The following is a 22874-nucleotide window of genomic DNA, read 5'->3' as shown; positions in this document are numbered from 1 at the left end:
AATTTGTAATCACATACTTAACAAATAATAATTAGATCAACTAGGAGTCAAGTTAATCTTATTCCTTATTTCCATTTTCGATTCATGATTATTCTAGTAAACATGCTAAAAATAAGATTATATCTATATATTTTTGTTTTTTGTGGAATTATTGGATGCAAATCGATAAAAGGCATCCCTCATTTTTCTTGATGAGAAAAGCCTCACCCACTTTCTCTACATGTAGAAGTGAATAGTCACCAACACATTACGCAAGTGTCAAGTAAAGTCCTACAAGCGATGTTTCACATTCTTTTGATTGCTTCGGCCTTTAAGGAATCAAGAGCATCATGTACGAGGTTTTTCTCTGGGTTTTCAAGATCTGGAACTCATTTGCGTGTGTCAAAATTTTGAAAGAAAATTGTTATTGATAGTTCAAAAATTATTAGTATACACTATTCGAAGCGCAATCTTTCTTACGTTTCTCTTAACTATAAATTCATAATGAGATTTTTTTTGCAGTGCCAATAGTTATTCCCAAAGATTCTAGTTCTATACAAAGTTGTTTCGCCAATAAAGTAAAGACTGGATGTCGCTAGACAAAATCATGATCCTCTCTCTCTCCATACATGGTGATGGTATAAATTGTTGGGCATGTAAACAAACCCTAATCCAAAAGCACATTGCTAACTGCTAAACAATACCTACTTTCTTGCTTCCTTTTCTATAAGTTCCATACCAAAATATGAACCCAAAACCCTCTAATCCAATCCATTAATTGCTTCCACAAACAAACCAAATCCCATTTCCCACACAATCATCACCTCCCATATTTTCTCTCCATCATTAGAAGTTGTTCATCTCCACAAGATACCCCATAACTGACTCTCTTTATTATCCTTGTTATCTTCTCCCATTTCATCACCACCATCCCTGCAATTTGTCATCCATTCTTTGATCCTCTATATAAGGCAGCGTCGGGGTCTTCGTATTCTCATCCTGTGTCAACTTGAACCCCAAGCCGGTAGAAAAATGACTAAGTTTGTTTGGGTTGCCCTTGCTCTCTCGCTTGCTTTGGTGATTGGGGTTTCTGAGAGTTTTGATTACCATGAGAAGGACTTGGCCTCGGAGGAGAGCTTGTGGGACTTGTACGAGAGGTGGAGGAGCCATCACACGGTTTCCAGGAGCCTTGACGAGAAGCACAAGCGGTTTAATGTGTTTAAAGAGAATGTCAAGCATGTTCACAACACTAACAAAGGTGATAAGCCTTACAAGCTGAAGCTCAACAAGTTTGCTGACATGACCAACCATGAGTTCAGGAGTGTTTACGCTGGTTCGAAGGTTAAGCACCATAGAATGCTCCAAGGGCAGCGCGCTGACAGAGGCTTTCGGTATGCAAATGTTGAAAGTGTCCCACCGTCTGTTGATTGGAGAAGGAATGGTGCTGTCACTCCCATTAAGGATCAAGGCCAATGCGGTAAGCAAAAATTTGCTATCTGTTATAACCAAGTTTTCCCTTTTTGTTTCGTTCTCTTTCTACAGAATGGTATCTGTATAGATTGTTTTAACTGTATTCGTTTGTTTTGATGATATAATCCAGGAAGTTGCTGGGCGTTTTCGACAGTTGCAGCAGTTGAGGGCATCAATCAAATTAAGGCAAAGGAGCTGGTTTCGTTGTCTGAGCAAGAGCTCGTCGACTGTGACACGGAACAAAACCAAGGATGCAATGGAGGGCTAATGGAACTGGCAATGGAGTTCATCAAACACAAGGGAGGCCTGACAACCGAAATTAATTACCCTTACAGAGCAGCAGATTCAACATGTAATGTTGCAAAGGTAATTTTGTTCTTATACATTTCAGGGATATATCTTTGATCCCTTTTCTGATGCCCCTTTGCTTATGAAAGTGAAATTTTAAGGATATAACCGATACTTTTTATGCAGGAAAACGCTCCGGTTGTGTCCATTGATGGCCATGAGAGTGTGCCTGCTAATGACGAGGATGCATTGCTCAAAGCAGCTGCAAACCAACCTATTGCTGTCGCCATCGATGCTGGAGGTTCCGATTTCCAATTCTACGATGAGGTAAAGTTTCTATTAGTAATTTCTAAGTCGAGGGATCATATCTTAATCTGCTGGTCTATGGTTTTCAGGGTGTATTTGACGGGAAATGCGGCACAGAGCTTGATCATGGAGTGGCAGTTGTTGGCTACGGAACAACACTTGATGGAACCAAGTATTGGATAGTCAAGAACTCATGGGGACCCGAGTGGGGAGAGAAGGGTTACATAAGGATGCAGCGCGGCGTCTCTGCTAAGGAGGGGATCTGTGGAATAGCTATGGAGGCTTCGTATCCCGTCAAGAACTCTTCGACAAACCCTAAAGCAGCAGCTACCTCAAATCCTAAGGATGAACTCTAAACAAAATCCAACCCTCAACTTTAACTTCTGCTGATGCTGCCTCTGTTATAAAAAAGTTGAATCCCTCATGACCTCGTGGCCAAATAATGCCTCCTAGGTTTGAATTATCCATGCATTATCTAAGATCTGTAACTGGTCTGCTAAAAAGAAATAACATTGTCGATTTAATCTCCTCAAACCCGGAAACTCATACAAAAGAAGCTTCGATATATAAATGAAGAAAGTTGAGGTTTCATCATAAAATTAATTGACAATATAGGAATAGCCCAACCTCTTATAAGCTCATGCAATGTCCCTCCTCCCATTGTGAGACTCATTCTCAACACGCCCCACACGTGTGGAGAATTTTCAAGCCTAACACTTGGACAATACAACGGTAACACGCCCACTAGGACAACACAACGAAAACATGCCCCCACATGTGTGGGGAATCAAACGGCAACACGCCTCCACACTTGTGGGGAATTTTCAAGCTTAACATGTGGACAACACAACGGGATGATGTGGTGTGCGTGTGGCCGTTTGGCTTCACACGTGGGACAACCTGCTCTAATACAATGAAGAAAGTTGGGATTCCACCATAAAACCAATTGGCAATATAAGAAGTAGTCCAACCTCTTATATGCTTATATAAAATCCCTCATCTCATCAATGTGGGACATATTCTCAACAATAAAAACATGACGCTAAATATACATAAGCGATATAAGTACACAAAAATCAAACCCTAAACTCTTGAATCCCAACCGATGCCACAATGTTTCATTACTACATTTCTGGTTCCACTTCGAACCTAATTTATTTAAAATCCGCAAGTATTGACGCATCATATGTTATCGTTGGTGACTACGACCCAGGAAGATTTTCAATCATATCGCATCAAATGCATGCAGAACTTATCAACCGTAGCATCTGATTTGATCAGTGCAACCCTTTTCGGCAGATTGTCCTCCTTTTTTGAGATATTGCTGGTGGTCCTCCTCTGCCCTGTAAAACTTCTTCGCCGGGAGGATCTCTGTCACCACCTCCATATCGTTCAACTCCGCCTGCTTTGCTGCCTTTGATTCCTCGGCCAGACGAGCCTGGTTTTCATTGTAGAAGTAGATTCCGGATCGGTATTGTGTACCAACATCCCCTCCCTCATACATAACACAAAATTTATTTAATAAATAACAATCATGAACCAATTGTTAGCCCAAAATGTAGTGCAACAACTCGAGCCCATCTCGATTACATAATTATTTGAGAAACGTACACAAACAATACTGGTTATAAACTTTTAATCAAAAACAAAAAATGGGTATCGAACGAGCAATAACATGTATATAAACCAAGGTATACTCTTTACCAACAGAACCAGGTTGTAAGGGAAAAAAAAAGAAACCAAACTCGGTATTTGGGTTGTAACGGTTAATGTTTTTCAACTAAATTACACTCAAAGTACTTTCAGTTCGATTTTCGATCAAAAGTTCGTAACTAATTTTATTGCCCCCAATTACCTAATTTTTCCCCAAAAAAACACAAGCTTTGCTGTAATTTAGCAATCGCTAAGACATTATGGCAGTAACATAAAATAAAATAAATAATAAATAAGGTTGTGCCACCAGTGTTCTTTTACTCTTGTTTTTAAGGCCAAAGAGCAAAAAGAAAAAAGAAAAAAGAAAAGAAAATGATAAGCACAAAAGTACAAATCCATGCGTCAAAAAGTAGGAGGCGCTGGAAAAACAACAATGATTCGGCCACAAAATCAACGGCCCATAAAAGTCAAAAACCAAATTACCTGGCGATCGAGGGTCGTTGGATCATGACGATCCCAAAACACAGAGAGAAGATCCGTATAGGCGCAGACTTCCGGGTCAAATAGGACCCGAACCACCTCCGAGTGGTTCGTGCTTCCGGAGCAGACCAATTTGTAATTCGGATTGTCCACGTGGCCCTGGGAGTACCCGACCTCGGTCTTCACCACCCCGACCACCCGCTGGAACCTCAGCTCCGCTCCCCAGAAGCACCCGGATCCGAATTGGGCGAACTCGTGACCCTGATTGTCCGGAGCGTCCGAGTCCGGGCCCAAAACCGGGTTGTTGACGGCATAGTTACCGGAAGCGGCGGCCATTGTTCTCGCTGATTAATTTCCTTATTGTGAATTTGTGGGAAGTGTGGTAGTTATGCGGCGCTGCTGAAGTCAACGGCTTACAACGACATGTCGGTTTCACGTTCAGAATCACTTTGCTAAAAGCGCAAAAGTATATGTCATGTATCTTGTTTCTTCAGATAAAAATATATTAGTACGGAAAACGAAACATGGGTGGACGTGCCGGAGTGGTTATCGGGCATGACTAGAAATCATGTGGGCTCTGCCCGCGCAGGTTCGAATCCTGCCGTCCACGTTTTTCCACTTCCAATTTCCAAATTATTCATTAATTTTTCTAGAAAAGTTGTCATTTTTTAACACCGTAAGTAAAATCGAGTTTGAAGCAACTAATGTGGTTGTTTTTTTGGTGAACAAGCAACTAAGGTTGTTTGATAATGTTTTCCTTATATAACAACTATATAGGCTTAGACCACTCAGTATTATGGTCTGATGATATTCTTCTTCACTTGTAAGTGAGAACTTTTAAGTTCAAATCTCGTAGTTGACGAATTCGATATTAAATTAGGTTGTTTATTATGTAGTTTAGCCGAATTCCTCTCCCCTTAGCGTAAAGAATATTGTTATACTAATACATATATATATAGGCTTATTGTTTGGTTGAATGGAGAAGAATCTGGAAATGGATTTGTTTTTAGGCTTCTCATTTCGATGCATTTTATCAGGTAAAGTAAGATCCATGAGCTTTAGAAACGGATCCGCCAAGAAAGGCCCAAGTACTAAATAAAATGAGAGCGTGGGGGCCCAAAACGAATAAGAAGAACAAAACTCAATCCCACATCGACCAGACCCGGCTTTTTAGAAAGCTTCTATGTGGTACCAACAAGAAGATTTATGTCGCATCCGGGAGATTTGATAAAATTGGAATGATAGAGAGAAGATTTGTATGACCCATGTACAAGAACGACACATTAATTGAGAAAAGGTCCAAAATGTTATTTGCCCCGCTAATCCAGTAGCTACAGAGGAGGCTATTTCCAGTGTCCAACCATGTCCATATGCAGAGGACGATGTGATCGGAGGAGATTCATTGAATTTTTCCTCTTACAAGGACATCAAATTAGCCCCAAATGATGCCGAACACCTTTTTGAGGTCAAGATCTTCCTACTAAATTTAAGGTTTTTATCCATCACTCTCCGCACTGCATTTAAAGTTCTTTTACTATTTTTTTGACATCAGAACGATAAAGAAGATTAGCATGACCGCTACGCAAGTCTCTTTTTCTAGTTCTCCAACATTAGGGTCTCTAAGTCATGATGGTGTTAGGGTCACACTCTGATCACTAAAGTATTGAGAGGGGCCTTGAATATTTGAGAGTATCAAATTTCCAACGAGGAAGGAGAGAGCATGAGAAGATTCCTTGTTGCATAAGTGCTTACCTCAACTTTTTTGTCACCACTATTTTAGACATGGATGACGGAAGCAATGATGGGAATTGTTCGGCCTGCATTCCCAGATCAAATTAACATTCCTAAACATGATTTTTATTGACCCACATGCCAATTAGAAAGTGTTTAAGCAAATGCTTAACAAGGCAAGAGTAACATAATATGTGTTGGTAATAATAATCAAGTAATTAGGGGCCTGTTTGGCACCTTTTGGAATGGCTACAAACATTTCTCGACACCATTTGACAAAAAAAAATTAAATATGTGATTACAAAACTTTTGTTAGGTTTTTTTTTTTTTTTGAAGCATTGAAGCATTTTTAAGTTGTCTATTTTCTCATAAGCAAGTGATGGATTGTCCTGATAATTGGAGGTCTTTTTCTTCAACTCACGACTTTTTGAGTTCAAATCAACCAATCTCCCTAATATAAACTAAAGTAGTAATATCACTTGCACTATACAATAAAAAAAGTATTTTGCTTCTCCTATTTCTCCCCAATAGTTAATAATTGTCTGTTGTGCTTCTAGTAATAAGCATGAGTATTGCTGCACGCATCTGACATGTCTAATTGAGAAAATTAGTCTCTGTAAATTTGAAAAAGTGAGCCACATTAGGTCCGGAAGGAAGAGAGTGAGCGGAAGAGGAGGAGAACGCCGCTGCCATGGAAGAAGGAGACGGCAAAAAAAAAAATTCAGGTCAGATAAGGGGGTAGCTAGGGTTTACAACCTAAACTCGTCGATACCATGTAGAAATTATATTCATAAAACAAAAGCCTTTTTACACACGTGTGTATCCTTAGCATACAAGTAAGGATCTCTACAAATCAGTAATACAATTAGAGTTATGTTACAATATTAATTCCTAAACCTTAGAAGAATCAGTTTCCTTGTATGAGGCTCCTTCTCTAACAATTTGAAGTTGCAATTGGAAATATGTCTTTGCATAATATCTTTCGCGTCACTTGTTATTGAATAAGATATATCATCGATTACACACAAGAATCCTGACATGAGATGAGACAGACACTGAGAAATATATCCTCACAAAATTGGACTAAATGTCTAGAAAGATCTTACAAATTTGATAAATTCTTGGTTGGGTTAGCGCTGTCTTCTCCTTAGCCACCACTTTTTTCAGTCTGCTTAGCCTTCGAGTCCAATTTTGCATCTTGCAGCCATGAAAGGGACTATAACGTTGTCGTTTTGCAATAAGTTCAACAAATTGTAGCGGTTGTTTTTGGAGACTTCTAACTACCAGTTTTTAATTGACCAACTAGTATTTTTGGGGACTTCTATGTACAAAGATTTTTTTAGTGTACCTAGAATAATTGCTCATATTTTATATGTCTTATATAAGTAGAGGAGCATTTAAAGAAAAAAAAATTATTTATTCGTAAAAAACATATGGCGTATCGTTTGTGTTTTAAACACATTGAAAAATATCTCCTAACTGCTAGTACAAAATTGACCAACATGAAACTTACTTGGACCTTGGGGCAAAACATTGTCACACCAAAATTTACCTAAAATTTACTTTAGCGGTAATTCACAAATATTAAGGTTATTTTAGTTTATTATGTCATGATTTTTTTTCGGTTTTACCACTAAGGTTCCCAAGACAACAAAGCATGTGAACATGGCATGTTATGTCACGAATTATTATATTCGTCAGATGAGTTGTACGCAGTTTAAATGATTATAAAACTCATGTTCCTTTCTTTCTGTATTATTTATATATTCAATTAACTTGTAATTGATACAACCTTAAATTAATCGAGAAGTAACATATGCATTTAAACGTGCAAATAATCAAAATTGTGATGTTTTCAAGCTGTGTATTAATATTTTTTCTCAACACAATATTTTTCTAAATGTGTGTTCAAGGTGGGTGAAAAATTAATAAAATATTTAGTCAAATAAAGACCTCTCAACTAATTAAAACTCTCAAACTTTTGTTTTTTATTTTAACACATTCATAAAGTATAAAGAAAAACAGCTACAAATGTCCATTTTATTTAATAATTTTTTTATTTCTTTTTTCTTTTAAATTCTTTGTCACCTGCCATTGGATAGCAATGAGTTGTTGAGGGTTCCACATCAGAATATGTTAATGCACGTTTTGAAGGGGATGATACGTAATTTCTTATTTTGTAATTGGTTTTATGACAAAATCACAAATTTTTCATGGTATAAGAGTAAGTTATCCTATATGTAAAGCATTACGACCACACGTCCTCTAGTCATCGGATTAGTGTTGTTCACGTGCTAGGCTTGAAAATTTACCACATATGAGGGGACGTGTTAAGAGTATTAATCCCACATCTAGAAGACAATGGATCTTGCATGTGTTTATAAGTAATTTCCTATGTTATACTTGATTTTACAGTGAAACCTTAATTTCTTCATCAAATTCGGTGACCATCTTTACATGTCATCAAATTAAAAAATAAATCACCTGCTCTAAAATGTACATATACTAAGCTAAATATTTTTTTTACTAAGCTAGATATTATATTTGAAGTCACAAACTGGTATAACAATTAAAACTTTCATATAATGAAGATTGAAGAATACAATAATCAATTTTCTTTTCAAATTAATATTTTTTTTCCTGTTAATTTTGAAGACTTTTTTATTTTCAAATTTTATATAATTATGTGTTATCTTGTTTATAGATTTAGTGATGAGAGAGACATACATAATCTTTTGAAGACTTTTATATTTTCAATTTTTATATAATTATGTGTTATCTTGTTTATATATTTGTAATGGGAGAGACATTTTATACAGTCAATTACTGTCAAAGATCTTTTTATTTCGTAATATCATGTATAAGAAGTTGATGTTTAAAGATAAAATCAATTGACAATATAAAAATTAGTCCAATTGTTTATAAACACATGCAAAGTCTATTTTTGCCTGATGGCAATTTGATACTCTCAACACTATTAGACAACAAGCATGCACCAAATCCATGTTGACAATTTCCTCCTATTAAGGAAAACTGTCATTCCGTAATGTGAGTGGCTTAAACCACTCCCTTAGAGTTCTATTCCCACTCAATTTTGACATAAATAACTATATAATTTATCTTCTAATACATGTATAATTCTATGTCTTATTTAATAGAATACAGAAAAAATGATGTGGCAAACTCACACAAATGGCAGAATCTTGTAGTAAGCTCTAACGTGAAGCTGTATCATGCACGTGGGGAGGCAAACAGATGCATATCATAACGAAATCAGAGCTTCTGATATCATGTTGGACAACCAATATGCCTAAAAGGCTTAAATTGTTAGGAAATCCACAAACAACATATATTTTACTAATACTAAAAAGATAGACACATGTTAAAATTACAAATTTATCATAATATTAAAGATGAGATAAATGTCACCAAAACAAATGAAAATATACTGAAATAAAAATTACTAAGGTACATATAACTAATGAAACCAAATTGGACATGATAATACTTCCCCAATATTGGTAACTAAACATATTAACTAAATGTTAACCCCAATTTCTACTAGGGTTAAGTACCATCTGGAAGAACCAAAACTCCCACTTAAATATACATTGGACATGATCATACACAGTTCTTTGTGACATTCGTGGGGGAAAAACAACCAATCATCATGTCACTAATTTGCCACAGACCTAATCAATCACAATCTGAAACTTCTAATTCCATTAGGAGGAGGAGTCGTGCTTCTTGCTTCTCCTAATTCTTCCTCCCTCTTCCTCTTTGACAGAGACAGGGAAGATATGGTTTTGGCCGACACCACCTTCTTCACAAGCAGTTTCCACTTGGCCTCGTCTCTCTTTTTCTCTTGCTGCATTTTCAACTTGAATTGCCTGTCACATTCCCGAAAACGACACCGTGTCAATAAATATCAATACCAGTTGCTAATAGTTATTCGTGACAGCGTAATGGACGCTGCTGCAAAAGAAAAAGACAATTGAAGGAGCTTTAAACCCCACCCACCATCCATGATATATGTGGAGGATGGAAATTTTGAAAAATATCAAATCCTTATCTTGTCGTAAATATTCATGTCCAAAAGATATTTTTAAATTTGCAAGTTGTAAGAGTTAGGAATTACGTTTGGGATGCAACACTTTTTTGTTAACAAAGTCGACATATCATTGCGATTCGATGTAAAAAAGAAGTGTTAGTTGTAGACTACTTGACACTTTACCCATCCCTTATCAAGATTTGGATCGACAACGTAAGATAAACTTATATAGATAAAATTTAAGCTAACATGTATTCTAAATTGTATGAGTAGAGATTTGAATTAATGTGCAAAAAAGTCAGCGCAATACCCTAATAAACTGGCGTAACTCGGATATGTACCCTTGTAAACTGGCGTAACTCACATATGCGAATGAAGCACTTTCACATTGTATCTTTCATGAACTAAATTGACCAAAGTGATAGGATGGAAGGGTCGTGAAAAATGTTCAGTTTCTTTGTCACATATGGATGGAATCTAATTTATATAATTGATTTTTGACTTTATTAGCCAGCTTCTGTCTCCTTCATCCGTGTTACACCATGACATGCACAAGCCGTCGCTCTAGTACTTGATTCATGCACAATGAACCTTTTACTAGAATGAAGGGGTCAGCTTCAAAACCTAAATGGTTATAATATTTCAACCACTGAAAATTCTCAACCACAAATAACTTTTCACGAAAGGTTGAAATTTAATTAAAAATCAAGGGGTCAGCTTCAAAACCTAAATGGTTATAATATTTCAACCACTGAAAATTCTCAACCACAAATAACTTTTCACGAAAGGTTGAAATTTAATTAAAAATCAGCAGCTCTCTTTTGTCGTTTTCTGACAATAGCTAAACATACCTAAAATATTAGAGTCCTAGCAGACAACAAATCTCTATAAGGAGAAATATTCTCATGCCAAATGGTCCATCAAACATAAGATTTCTGATTCTAAATCTCGACAATTTATTCGTTTGATTATTTCGTATGAAAAAATAGTTCATATTTACAGTATATCAGGATATTATTCCTTGCTATATTACCCAACCCTACGGCGGACCAAAATTAAATTGCTGCCAGGCTAATGAGTTGGCATGAGTTGGCATGAGTTGGGCTCCACCACCCTTCCAAAGATGCCTCAATCGTTGAAGTAGGTTTCAATGATTCAGGCACTCGCCTATTTCTTCATTGTCCTATATTTTATGAGATTCCAAACCAGAAAAGGCTAAATATAACTAAAAGTGAGAGTTTTTAACTGGTTTATTTTGCAACTTAGTACTGTGATATAATGATATTTTTCTTCATTTGTAAGTGAGAAATCTTATATTTGATTCACCAAAAACGCTAATTCATTGTGAGGCTTAGCCCACTCCTTCACCTTTAGTGTAGGTAATATTATTTGTTAAAAAAAAATTTGTTTAATTTTAGGTCACATTCCACATTTTGTACTTAAAAAAACATGCAAATTAAAGAAATCCAATTAGTCTAGCTGATAAAATCGTTTGGAATCCTACCAACAACTCCTTTTTTCTTGGTTATTCATTAAACTACAATTAGAATTCATCAAGCTACCATTAAAATACATTAACTAAGATTAGAATTTAATCAAGGGTTTTATGTTTTTACCTGCACAGAGGGACTCTGCAAGAATCAGGTTCGTCGCACATTGAAGAGTGAAGCTTAAGAAGCTGCCACATGCGCTTGCAACGCAAGCACCCTCCATTCACCCTCCGTTTACACGTGGCGAAGTGCTGGAACAGCATCTGGAGTCCTTGACACGTGGAAAACTTGCTGCATGGGCCCCTCTTGTGACCTGGCTCCATGTCGTAGGGTCCAACACTTGTGCAACCTTCCTTGCATATGTGCTCCAAGCACTCCATTGCCTCACTAAGCTGGAGATACAACCTCTGCTCCTCCCTATGCTTCCTTGTCCTCTTCTTCCTCTGCTTAATCACAGGGTTAACTTTGATTAATACAATAATCAATTGGGTTAAAAAACAATTAAGAATTATCACAAATGATAAACTTTTCCAATGCAAACGTTATATTAGGTGATTAATAATCAATAGTTACGTCTGTTTTACATGTATCAACGACCAACAGGTGTGCATGTGACTCTGACTCGTCGTACATTTTCTTAGCGTCTACGAAACGAAACGAATGTAGAGTAGCGTACCGATTCGATCTCATCGATGAATTGCAAGATGTCGAGTTCGAGCCAAGGGTCGTGATCTTGCAAGAATTTCCATCCTTCAGTTGTCTCAACAACCTTGAAGTGATTGGCGACCAACTTCAAGCACTTGAGGTAGAGATCCGCTGCGTCGCACATCTTCGCCAGTTGGAGGACGTCCACCACGTTTTCCATGGTCAAACGTTGTCCGAGCTCCTTAGTGCACCGGTGCTTCAGCTGTGGAACCAGGTACACGTGGGACAGCGCCAACAGATGGATTCCGTACTTCTCCATGTTCTCCTCTGAGCAACTGAAGGGCATTTTCGTCAGTTCAAATATGCCAGGTGTAATTTAAGCGGACGGCTGAGATGAAACGGACGGCGGCGATGATTGATGATTTGAGGTAATAGAAAAACGTGTTGATTTAGACGAACCTGGAGGAGTAGAGGAAGCGAACGAAGGCCAATACGGCGTCGTAGGGAACGCCGAGAATCGGAATGACCCGCTCGGAGCTCCGGTGCTTACGTGGCCGGTCGATTACGTTTTCCAGCACCGGCGACACTGAGGCCTTCAGAATTAAGAAAATAAATAAATAAATATTCAGAAATTACCGAAAACATAAATAAAACTGCTTTACGAAAATGAGAAGAGGCGGCGGCGCGGCGCATGTTTGGTGAAATAACGTACCAGGATGCTAGAGTGCGCGGGGATGCGGAGGGCGTCGCAGGTGAGGATGTCGACATCGGGTTCGGGAAGAGATTTGGTGTCGGAGAGACCGTACAGGTCGACGGAGATGCCGGACGTTGCGGTCGGAGAAACTTCCATTTGGGGGAGAGGGAGAGAGAGGGAGAGAGAGAGAGAGAGAGATGTGGTAATGAGTAGAGGGAGAGAGTCTGGTGTCTGTGAGTCGGTTGTTTTGTGACTTGCCTGTAAGAGGATGAATGAAGAGGTTTGGCGGACGGGCCTGACTTTATAGAGAAAGAAAGATCGGACTGGAATTGGTACATCATTAAAAAACAAAATTTCACTATTAAATATCAGAAACATACTAGCGTAGCGTGTGACTAATGTTTGGTTGTCCTCCACCCCACGCGCTTTCTAATATCTGCACTTGCACTCTCCCAACAGAGCTTATACAGATCCTTTAACGGAAAGGATCTCAGATTTTTTTACAAAAAAAAATGAAAATTAATTGTGAAGTTTATATCATATCGAATTTTAATGATCTAAATAGTTTACAAGACCCGAAAATGAATTCACAACCATGTAAATATAGGCGAGTTGCAGCCTACAATCCAAATTGAGAACGGGTTTTGGAAGCCTTGCGCTATCAATTTGTCCAAAAAAGTAACAAATAAAATAAGAAAAAGGAAAATCCTATTTCAGTTGATTTCTTTACCTTTTTACTTTGACATTCTCTCTTTTATGTCATGACATAGGTTGACTGAATTTCCCAAGTAAGCCATGCGCGTGGGAAACATCCCATAATTTTGCTAGCAAAAATAACTATTTTTCCATATTTACCCTCCCAACTTTGAAACATTTCCATATTTTAATTAAAGTTTTAACAAAATACTCACAGTATTGTTCATTATACTGTTCATTTTTAACAAAAAATCACATTTATACTTTTTTCTAATACTATTCACTATACTTTTAAAAAAGATTTATCATTTTTTTTGAACTTTTCGACAATTTTTTTTATTTTAATTTAGTAATTATCCAAGAATACGTGGAAGGCTTACACCCACTTGGTCTTTAAATTCTAAAGGCGTGGAAAAGCCGGGCCAAAGTTAATTTAAAAATAAAAGAGCCTACAGAGGTCGTTTATTAAAAGAGGCAGATTGTCTGCCCTTCTTTTATCTGTCTTCTTTTATCATGTTCTTATCATTTTTTTTTATTTGTACGATCACAGTTAAATCATGTTTTTATAAAAAAATTAATATAAAATATTAATATAGTTTAATAATAACCGTACAATATAAAAATAAATGAAAAAGGCATGGTAATGGGAGCGCAGACGATATGCCTCCATCTCCTTTATTATAAACGGCCTTTCGTCACCCGAAGCGCTTGACTCGGTATGACGTGTATCAACTCTATCTAATCCTTTTGCCACCTCAACTGGCTCGATCACAAACCAATGTCCACTTGTACGTGTCAACAGCCAACCCTCACATCACAAAAAATCCCCAAATGTTTACTTGATTGGTGACCAACTCAGTCTCGGCCGTCCGTCACCGCCGTACCGGGCCCCACTAATACTAATATTCTGCGGTTGAGTTTAAATTTCCTTTGTAATTTATGAACGGGCCTCATACACCACTAACATAACTGATATTATTTTAATTTAGAAAACTGTTATAGATATTTTAAAAAAATCTCATTCTACATTTCTTATAAAACTGTATTTTTCTTTCTAATTATAAAAAGTTTGAAGTGCTAAATGAGATTTTTGAAGTGCTAATAACAATTCTCTTAATTTAAATACATATTATTAAGTGTTCAATTTTATTATAAAAAGTCTCGATGGTATTTTAATTAAAAATCTCATATATTAATTATGTATTATGTTGTCATATAGTCGATGTGTTATCCTATTTTCAAAAATGCACCCTCAGAAGTGGCCTTACACATAGTCATAAGAAAAACCAATTCCTCACATAAAAAATTTGTTAAGTCATTATGCCGGAGCTAACACAACTTTTTGAGACCTCGTTCATCATTTAGGAAATAGAGTCAACACAACTTTTGAAAGACCTAGTCAATTAATATCCTTATGTTTAAGTTAGGGGCAATTTTGGAAAAGCATAACTTAGGGAGGCAAATTCGAGCCTAATAAATCAGACTCAGAATGTGTCAAAAGAATAGCCTGTTTTGATATCATGATAAACTTTTAAGCCCAGCATGATCCACCATCAAGATCACCGATATTGTTTTCACTTAACCATCTATTATCAGGCAAAAAATTTCAACATAAAATGCTTCGATAATATTAAAAATAATTATTTGGTTACATGATAAATATGAGATTCTATTCTCCAATAATTTAGACTCTAACGTAAACTATTGTTTGTATAAAAACTTTAACCATGATATTTCAGTTTGAGGTGGTCAATTTTGGTTTACAAAACACTTATGTTTACTTTTGAATTCTTTTTTATTGTTTGCAAATTTAAAGAATTTAATAATCCAAAGCACTTATGATTGGTTTTAGGGAAATTTGACATTTCTATTGCAACTTTAGCTAAATCAACCAAATATAAGAACAATAATAATCCAGATTGCCATAAGAAAGTGGCGTGAGTAGTAAATTATAAGCTGTTTTTGTACAAAATTATACATTCATTTTGGTTAGGTTTATCGACATTTAACTTGATTTTTTATTGGGTCTCAATTCTTCGGCCGCAGATTTGTTGTTCTCAAACTTTGCGTCTCCTTTGCGTCTCTTTCCTGATTTTTAAATGTATCTTTCAACTTACCAAAAGGTTAACACAATTAATTTTATTAACCGCAACAAGTAGTCCAGTGGTAAGGGTACGGATTCTGGCTTTCAAAATATAAAAAAACTGGAGGTCCCAAACTCGAGGCTTCAAGCTAGTGAGTCAGTTTGACTCTAGCTAGAGGAGGAGGCTGAAATGCCTCTGTGAGTCTTTATGATCCTCGGAATGGATGAATAATCGTGATTTGACACTAGTTGTTTCTTTTTTTAATAAAAAAATGCAGTTAACTTTATTACCTTTCATTAAATAAAATTAACAGTGTCAAAAAAATCCACGTCATTGTTAACCTTTTGGTAAGTTGAAAGCCGTGTGTCAAGTAATCAGAGAAAAGACACGAAGTAGACCCAAAGTTTGAGACAGCGCCTGTGGCCATGGAGGGTGGAGAGGCGCGATGCCAATAAGGCACGAGGTACTGGCTTACATACTGTCCTCTTTTGGCAAACCAAAAACAATTGAAATTCAAGGACCAAACTTCGACTGCTGATATCAGATATTTCATCGAACCTTCTAAGAAGGAATATAAAACTGTTAATGTGGCATGCATGGGGGTTCGGTTTTTGTTTATTTCAGACACAATTGAGAGGCTGGAAAACATTGGGAAAATTAAATAAAATAGGGTATCAATCTTAATCTTATATCTTAATTTATGATTATATTGCGAGCTGTGGAATACGAGTCACACGATCAGATTTTTCTGTGGTGTCTTTCTTCGAAGTTAGGAGGAAGAAGGCAACCTGCAAAGCTAAATGTGGAGTGGCAAAGTTGGTAGGGGGGGAGCAAGAGGATGGGAATTAGATGAGTTAATGAGGGACGGCTGGACGTACAATAAGTGATTTGCCAAACTTGACACAATGCAACACCGACACGGTGATACTTATACAACACTCCAAAAAGTTGCCTATAATTCGCATATTGTTGTAGAATTAGTGGGTGAATGCCCACTCAAGGGAATAAAGACTTAGGAATAGTATTTGATACTTTCAAAAGTGTCATAATTGTATTTGTATGGTTGTTATTACGGGAGTTGCTCTATAAATAGAACACTATATGTGTTATCAAAATGCACATTGCAAGAGAAAGATCAAAGAAATAATATTAGTATATCTCCCTCCCTCTCTTTATTTGCCATCTTTTTTATTATAGCTACTAAAGTTATAGTGTGACATTTTGCACTCGCTTTGCTCCCGTCCTTAGAAAATGTTATTTCTCTAACTTTTGTTTATTTATAACACATATGATCTTTTTGAATTGTATTTTTGACATTTAAATGATCAGTGCATTTTTTAAGGATTATTAGTAAAGCACATGCAAGTTTTCTTGCCCGGATGATTGACGCACTTGAGCTATATATGTATAATCCAGGTTGCATTTTGTAGTAAGATTTAAAAATTTAGGCAAGGCATTAAGATTTGAACAACAATTTGAGGTCGTGTTATGCTTAACTAAACAACGGACACACTATCGATATTTTCAGTGTTATATTCATAACATGCTGATACATTTCGTTACCTGTCAACCAAGTTTTGCACTCCTTTCGGAGAAATATCATATCTGTGAATTTTAACCTCATGGGCTTACTGTTATAGTTTTGCACTCCTTTTGGAGAAATGGTTTTCTCAGTCCAATAACCTTTGGCAAAGGGCCTAATAACGTTTAACTAGTTGATCCACACCAAAATGGGCTAGGCTAACTTGCAGCTGGATCTGTCAATGACGGCTTGGCTTCTTTTTGTTTCCCAATTCTCTTCTTCCTTTCACTTTGGCTGTTTTTTTTTTTTTTTTTGGAAACTAAAAGAGACGGGGGAATGCAACACGAGGACTTGGCTGATTTTAAGCATTACTGAAAAAAGTTTAAAATAAAAAATCAAATCTACGTAACGATATTCATTAATTGACGTGGCATAACCACATCAGAAAGTTAAGGAAAAATGTCAGTTTATTGTGTAAGAATAGCAATTATAGATTAATGTAAACAAAAAAAATGTGCCATGAAATCTAGGATTCTTTCAGTTTAAGCTTTCGTTATCTTGTACTGATAGAAAACTATCTAAAATTTCCACCCTCTTTGAGATTAAGCTAAGAGACTACAATTTCTAACAACTGATCTCAGTTTAGCAGGGCTATACATATTCGTGATCATTTGTCAACATTTTAGTTGATCGAGACAAGGGTATGAGTTAAATGGTGAATTAACTTATGAGTGACACATCCCTTGCTTAGGACAATGCAACGCTTCTCAGTTCTTATAATCAACTCTCATGAGTGACGGATTCAAAATGTTCTCCTCCCGTTAGCAAGATGAAGCATACCACTTTTCTTAATTGCTCTTAGCTCTTTACCATATCTGATTTTTAAAGGCGTTTTGTCATACATCTTGCCCTCATGAAATCCATGCTCACATGAGCCCGCCCTATCTGTAAAGCTAAGGCCATGGAAAGTCTTGGTTTTGGGGATAATGGGGACCTAGTTTATTGGTCTTAGTCGTATTCCAATTAGGTCTCTTTCCACTAATGCCTGCCACATGGTTGGGTCCAAATGGCTACCTCATTGCATTGGACTGCAAATAAGCTTAACCTCTTTGGTCCCCTTCACTCCCTCAGACTGCATATCAGTGATAGCTACACACTCTAATATTAGACTAATTATCCAAAAGACTTTGATTTTATGAATTTTTAAGACTTAAACACTATTGTTCAAAGGGCCAAACATGAGTTATAGTGGCAATACTGCAAAGGAGATTATCATTGGTTCATACTCTTAATGCTCTATATTTCTCGACAAATAATCAGTCTCATATAATTTTTTCTCACAAAAAATGGGAAATATGTGAAGCCATGTTAATTGAGTCAAACGATGATCACTTTATTTTTCAATTTTTAATTTGTTAATCTTAAAAGATTATGAATTATGTATATGAGCCATCACATATTAATGGAGAGATAAAAACCTGAACACTCGTTAAACAACAAAGGTCGTTTATGAGACAACGACGTTTAATAGGGGAAGATTAGCAACTGATGCATTGGAACAGGAACTTTCCAAAACCTGGAGCTGTATCATATAACTGAAAAACCTGCAGAGCTATATCATCATCTGATGCATCTTTCCATGTGAGAACTCATGTAGTCAATTTCAACCTGCGAAGTAAGAAGGGGCTACTTTTGTAGCCTTCTGCAGTGTTTGCATGCGTTTGCTTTTTGAACGTGGCTTGCTTCAATTCGGCAACTTTGTCAAAGACGTGGTTGGTCGTAACTTGTAGCTAAATAGTGCCCCGAATAAAATACTATAATTTTAAAAGCAGATGGCTGAGATGGCTCCATCAAAAGAAGTTCCAGTTTTAGGGTTTGCATGTGCCTTCTCCTTCATTAGTCGCAGCCCTAATCGAGCCCTTTATGTTTAAATTCAAAACCCTGCCCTACCCAATTCTTTATTTGTAGGGGAACGGTTTTGCTAGTTTTTTTTTTATCCTACTTTGTTGGCATTTTGTTTTAACTTTGGGCATGCAATCTTCTTCTGGTCTATATGCCTTGGTGGGTGTGCAGCTTGTATCTCCTTGGTCAAAAAATCTGGGAGACTGTTTGTTCTTATAGAAAATCAAGTATTGAATTCTGTTTTTCTGCTCCTTTTATCTTTTGGGTGGAAATTGTACATCAATTTGAACGAAAATTATAGTAAGACCTTGTGTATCACACGCAGCGAATGAATTGGAAACTAAATGAGCATGAAGAATTGACGGATTCAATGTTCAAGAATTTTAACGTATATTGTCTTATTTGAAAATACTTAGGTTTGTTTCTTCAATTCTGTAGTTTTTTTTTTCTATATTTTTCATGATTTACTTTTGTCTTTGTCTCGTATATACTATGATTTACATGTAGAAAACATAATACTAAAATTCAAATGGAGAGAAAAAGACAAAGGAAAAATGCATCAAATATTGGAAAATAGATTGATAATTTAGTAGAATCAACACTTCATTGACGGATTCAATGTTCAAGAATTTTAATGTATATTGTCCTATTTGAAAATACTTAGGTTTGTTTCTTCAATTCTGTAGTTTTTTTTTTCTATATTTGTCATGATTTACTTTTGTCTTTGTCTCGTATATACTATGATTTACATGTAGAAAACATAATACTAAAATTCAAATGGAGAGAAAAAGACAAAGGAAAAATGCATCAAATATTGGAAAATAGATTGATAATTTAGTAGAATCAACACTTCATTGACGGATTCAATGTTCAAGAATTTTAATGTATATTGTCCTATTTGAAAATACTTAGGTTTGTTTCTTCAATTATGTAGTTTTTTTTTCTATATTTGTCATGATTTACTTTTGTCTTTGTCTCGTATATACTATGATTTACATGTAGAAAACATAATACTAAAATTCAAATGGAGAGAAAAAGACAAAGGAAAAATGCATCAAATATTGGAAAATAGATTGATAATTTAGTAGAATCAACACTTCATTGACGGATTCAATGTTCAAGAATTTTAATGTATATTGTCCTATTTGAAAATACTTAGGTTTGTTTCTTCAATTATGTAGTTTTTTTTTCCTATATTTTCATGATTTACTTTTGTCTTTGTCTCGTATATACTATGATTTACATGTGGAAAACGTAATACTATAATTCAAACAGAGAGAAAAAAGACAAAGGAAAAATGCATCAAATATTGGAAAATAGATTGATAATTTAGTAGAATCAACACTTCAACACTGGTCTTATCTTCTAGGTCATCAAGATTCTCTAACAGAAACCCTAATGCAGCCTCGGATGAACAGGGCGAGGTTGTAATCATCTTGAAAATTGACTAAAAAAAAAAAAGTAAAAAGAAAAGGGACAAAGTATAAAATATTGGGTAAAAAAGAGAAAACTTGGAGGGAAAGAAAAAGGCATGAGATATTTTGTCTCTCATTTTTTTTCTTTGACTTCCCTCCTAAATATGTCTAGTTGAAGTTGAATAGTTCTTGAATTAATCACTTTAGGAATGTCGTTTTCAGCAGGCCACAAGCTCGACATGCGATCAGCAATGAGAGCCCTTTCGGCAGCTAAGTGCGCCGGCAGACGTGGTGATTGAACCCACTAGAGAAGATGGCCTTGCACCCAAGCTCGAAGCCCTGGCATAGCTTGAGGAAGCTCCGGCACCCGATGCGCTAAAAAACGCACCGTTTAACATCAAGTCTCCTTCCGACCTCCAATTCCAGTTCTTCCATTCACTTTCTGGTGCATCCTCATGTTTGGTCACCTGCGTACAAAGTTTGTAACATATTAATTATAAGTTAAACACAAATTATAAAATTAATTTGTAACATTTTTCTTATGTGAATAAAAATAATTTGATGGGTTTTCACCTCTTTGCTGAATCTGATATCTGGCGCGACAAATCTGTTCCCTTGGCTATTGATTGTAGGGTTTGCACTCCCTCCAATAGCGTACATCTCCCAATGGGTATAGTCATTGTTCACCACATGGAAATATCCATGCCTACATCTGCAAATGTGAATAAAAAAGATTATGGGAATTGTGTGTTTTTTCAACCGTTCTTATTAACATTATCATTTGTCAGCAAGACTAAAATAATTAAACATCAAGTAAATTTTGAAAGCATGAAAACCATGGACCACCAACCTATTTACTTTATACAAATTAAATAAAAAAATTGCCCAACTAATTAAATTCTACTTTTTCTAATTACCTTGGCATTCTTTGAACCAACCCTTCTCCAAAGTGATTGAATGCAATGGTGACTTGCATGTTCTTGTCTTGTGTATACGAATCACTATGCCCCAAAAGCATCACCTTATCATGGTGCGTCATGTAATTGTTTGAAATTGTTATCGCAGTGGACCCATGAATCGCATCAATCAACCCATCGTTGCAGTTGGACAACGAGCAATGGTCCACCCACACGTGGCTGCCACCGAAGATCGACACGCCGTCGCCGTCCGATATGGTTCTCCACCCGAAGTGCCCTGGGGAGTCCCTCACCATAGCGTTCCCACCCTGCTTGCAATCGTGTATGTTCAGTCCGTGGATAATAATGTTGGTCACGTACTGGATGGTGATGCATGGCCCGCCGGCAATGTGGACGGACGCTCCCCGGCCGTCGATTGTCTTGAAGGAGTTCATGATCAGCTCCTCCTTGAGCTGGATGGTCATGTCGCGCTGGAAAATGATCCATAACGGCTCGTCTTGGATGACGGCGTGTCGCAGGGTTCCTGGCTTGGGGTTCACGGGGTTGTCGTCGCCGGAATCTGTGACCACGTAAATCTTCCCGTCTCTTCCACCGATGGCGTTTTTCCCGAACCCTATCGCGCAATCTGCTAGACGCTGCCTGTTCTTCTCCCAGTTCGGATCGCACCGCCAGCAGTCGTCGATGGGGTTTCCAGTCCCACATGATAAGTAGCCCAAGTTCCTCCTAGATACTGTGTCGCTAATGTTCCTGCAACCATAAACATGAGACACATTTTAATGAGTAACGTACTCTTATCAAATTTGTCTTGACATAATATGAATTTTGAGCACACACATTCTGCAAATGATGTTCTCTTATCAAACTTACATTGTCAGACTGTGAATCTAGAACATACATTGTGAAAAGAGTGGGGCAGATTCACAGTTTGTCGAGCTAACATTTTTCAAAAGACTTACTTCTAGAACCGCACAAAATAATTACTAGTGGAGCCTTACCTTTGTACCTCTTCTACTACCAATTCAGGGTCTTGAAGATGAAGTGGCCGGGAGGAAATGAGTGTTGGGGAGAGGAGAGAGAAGAGGAGGAGAGAGAGAAGTGAGGGGCCTAAGGAGGGCCTTGCCATTTTTTGGTCTTTTTTTGAATGTGCAAGGCACTGAGACAAGCACAGGGAGAGAAGGTGAGGGAGAGAGAGAGGAAGTGTGTTTGTGAATGGAAGGAGGTGAGGAAGGGGGGAGTATATATAAAGAGAGAGGGGATAATTAGCATGATTAAACTAAACATGTGGGACCAAACTGCTACGTGATTTCAGGTTTTTACGGGTATCTAATTGGGTAGTTTTTGCCATTAAGCAAGGCTTGAATAATGGGATAAAGGTCATCAAGAATAATGTTAGAGACACTAAATTTGTAGATAACATTTTATAAATTAAATAATATGAAAGTTGATGGTTGAATTATTACTTAAATGTTGATTATTATGCTTATTTTTAATGATGACACATCATTTACTCTACAAATTTAGTCTACCTAACATTACTCGATCATTAAATAC

General features: G+C 36.7%; 4 protein-coding genes, 1 long non-coding RNA gene and 2 other non-coding genes across 7 annotated transcripts; 3 read left to right on the top strand and 4 right to left on the bottom strand.

Annotated features, from left to right (window-relative positions):
* Positions 1-732: 732 nt before the first annotated feature.
* Positions 733-2578, top strand: LOC103950086 (vignain-like). Its single transcript, XM_009361241.3, has 4 exons — positions 733-1456; positions 1580-1815; positions 1924-2064; positions 2133-2578. The coding sequence occupies exons 1-4, from the start codon at positions 1012-1014 to the stop codon at positions 2397-2399; spliced, it is 1089 nt and encodes a 362-aa protein (XP_009359516.2). The 5' UTR covers positions 733-1011; the 3' UTR covers positions 2400-2578.
* Positions 2579-3109: 531 nt separating this feature from the next.
* LOC103950087 (peptide methionine sulfoxide reductase-like) lies at positions 3110-4627 on the bottom strand. Its single transcript, XM_048587961.1, has 2 exons — positions 4180-4627; positions 3110-3538 (listed from the first exon to the last, which is right to left on the bottom strand). Exons 1-2 carry the CDS (start codon positions 4510-4512, stop codon positions 3299-3301), a joined length of 573 nt encoding a protein of 190 aa, XP_048443918.1. The 5' UTR covers positions 4513-4627; the 3' UTR covers positions 3110-3298.
* Positions 4628-4704: 77 nt separating this feature from the next.
* Positions 4705-4786, top strand: TRNAS-AGA. Its single transcript has one exon. It is a non-coding gene; the product is annotated as a tRNA-Ser (tRNA).
* Positions 4787-5384: 598 nt separating this feature from the next.
* On the top strand, positions 5385-5485 carry LOC125479062. The gene has a single exon (XR_007259770.1). It is a non-coding gene; the product is annotated as a U6 spliceosomal RNA (small nuclear RNA).
* Positions 5486-9289: 3804 nt separating this feature from the next.
* Positions 9290-12993, bottom strand: LOC103950089 (BTB/POZ and TAZ domain-containing protein 1). The gene is made up of 5 exons (XM_009361242.3): positions 12806-12993; positions 12553-12686; positions 12125-12428; positions 11575-11891; positions 9290-9797 (listed from the first exon to the last, which is right to left on the bottom strand). The coding sequence occupies exons 1-5, from the start codon at positions 12941-12943 to the stop codon at positions 9608-9610; spliced, it is 1083 nt and encodes a 360-aa protein (XP_009359517.2). The 5' UTR covers positions 12944-12993; the 3' UTR covers positions 9290-9607.
* On the bottom strand, positions 10297-10805 carry LOC125479005. Its single transcript, XR_007259729.1, has 2 exons — positions 10685-10805; positions 10297-10582 (listed from the first exon to the last, which is right to left on the bottom strand). It is a non-coding gene; the product is annotated as an uncharacterized LOC125479005 (long non-coding RNA).
* Positions 12994-20289: 7296 nt separating the features above from the next.
* LOC103950090 (probable pectate lyase 18) lies at positions 20290-22541 on the bottom strand. Its single transcript, XM_009361243.2, has 4 exons — positions 22319-22541; positions 21324-22070; positions 20980-21118; positions 20290-20873 (listed from the first exon to the last, which is right to left on the bottom strand). Exons 1-4 carry the CDS (start codon positions 22444-22446, stop codon positions 20652-20654), a joined length of 1236 nt encoding a protein of 411 aa, XP_009359518.2. The 5' UTR covers positions 22447-22541; the 3' UTR covers positions 20290-20651.
* Positions 22542-22874: the final 333 nt, after the last annotated feature.

The sequence above is a fragment of a genome, unplaced genomic scaffold (assembly GCF_019419815.1).
Source record: "Pyrus x bretschneideri cultivar Hongxiangsu unplaced genomic scaffold, Pyrus_bretschneideri_v1 Contig27, whole genome shotgun sequence".
Taxonomy (NCBI): domain Eukaryota; kingdom Viridiplantae; phylum Streptophyta; class Magnoliopsida; order Rosales; family Rosaceae; genus Pyrus; species Pyrus x bretschneideri.
The sequence above is the reverse complement of the archived record's forward strand: the minus strand, read 5'-3'. Positions and strand labels throughout refer to the sequence as shown.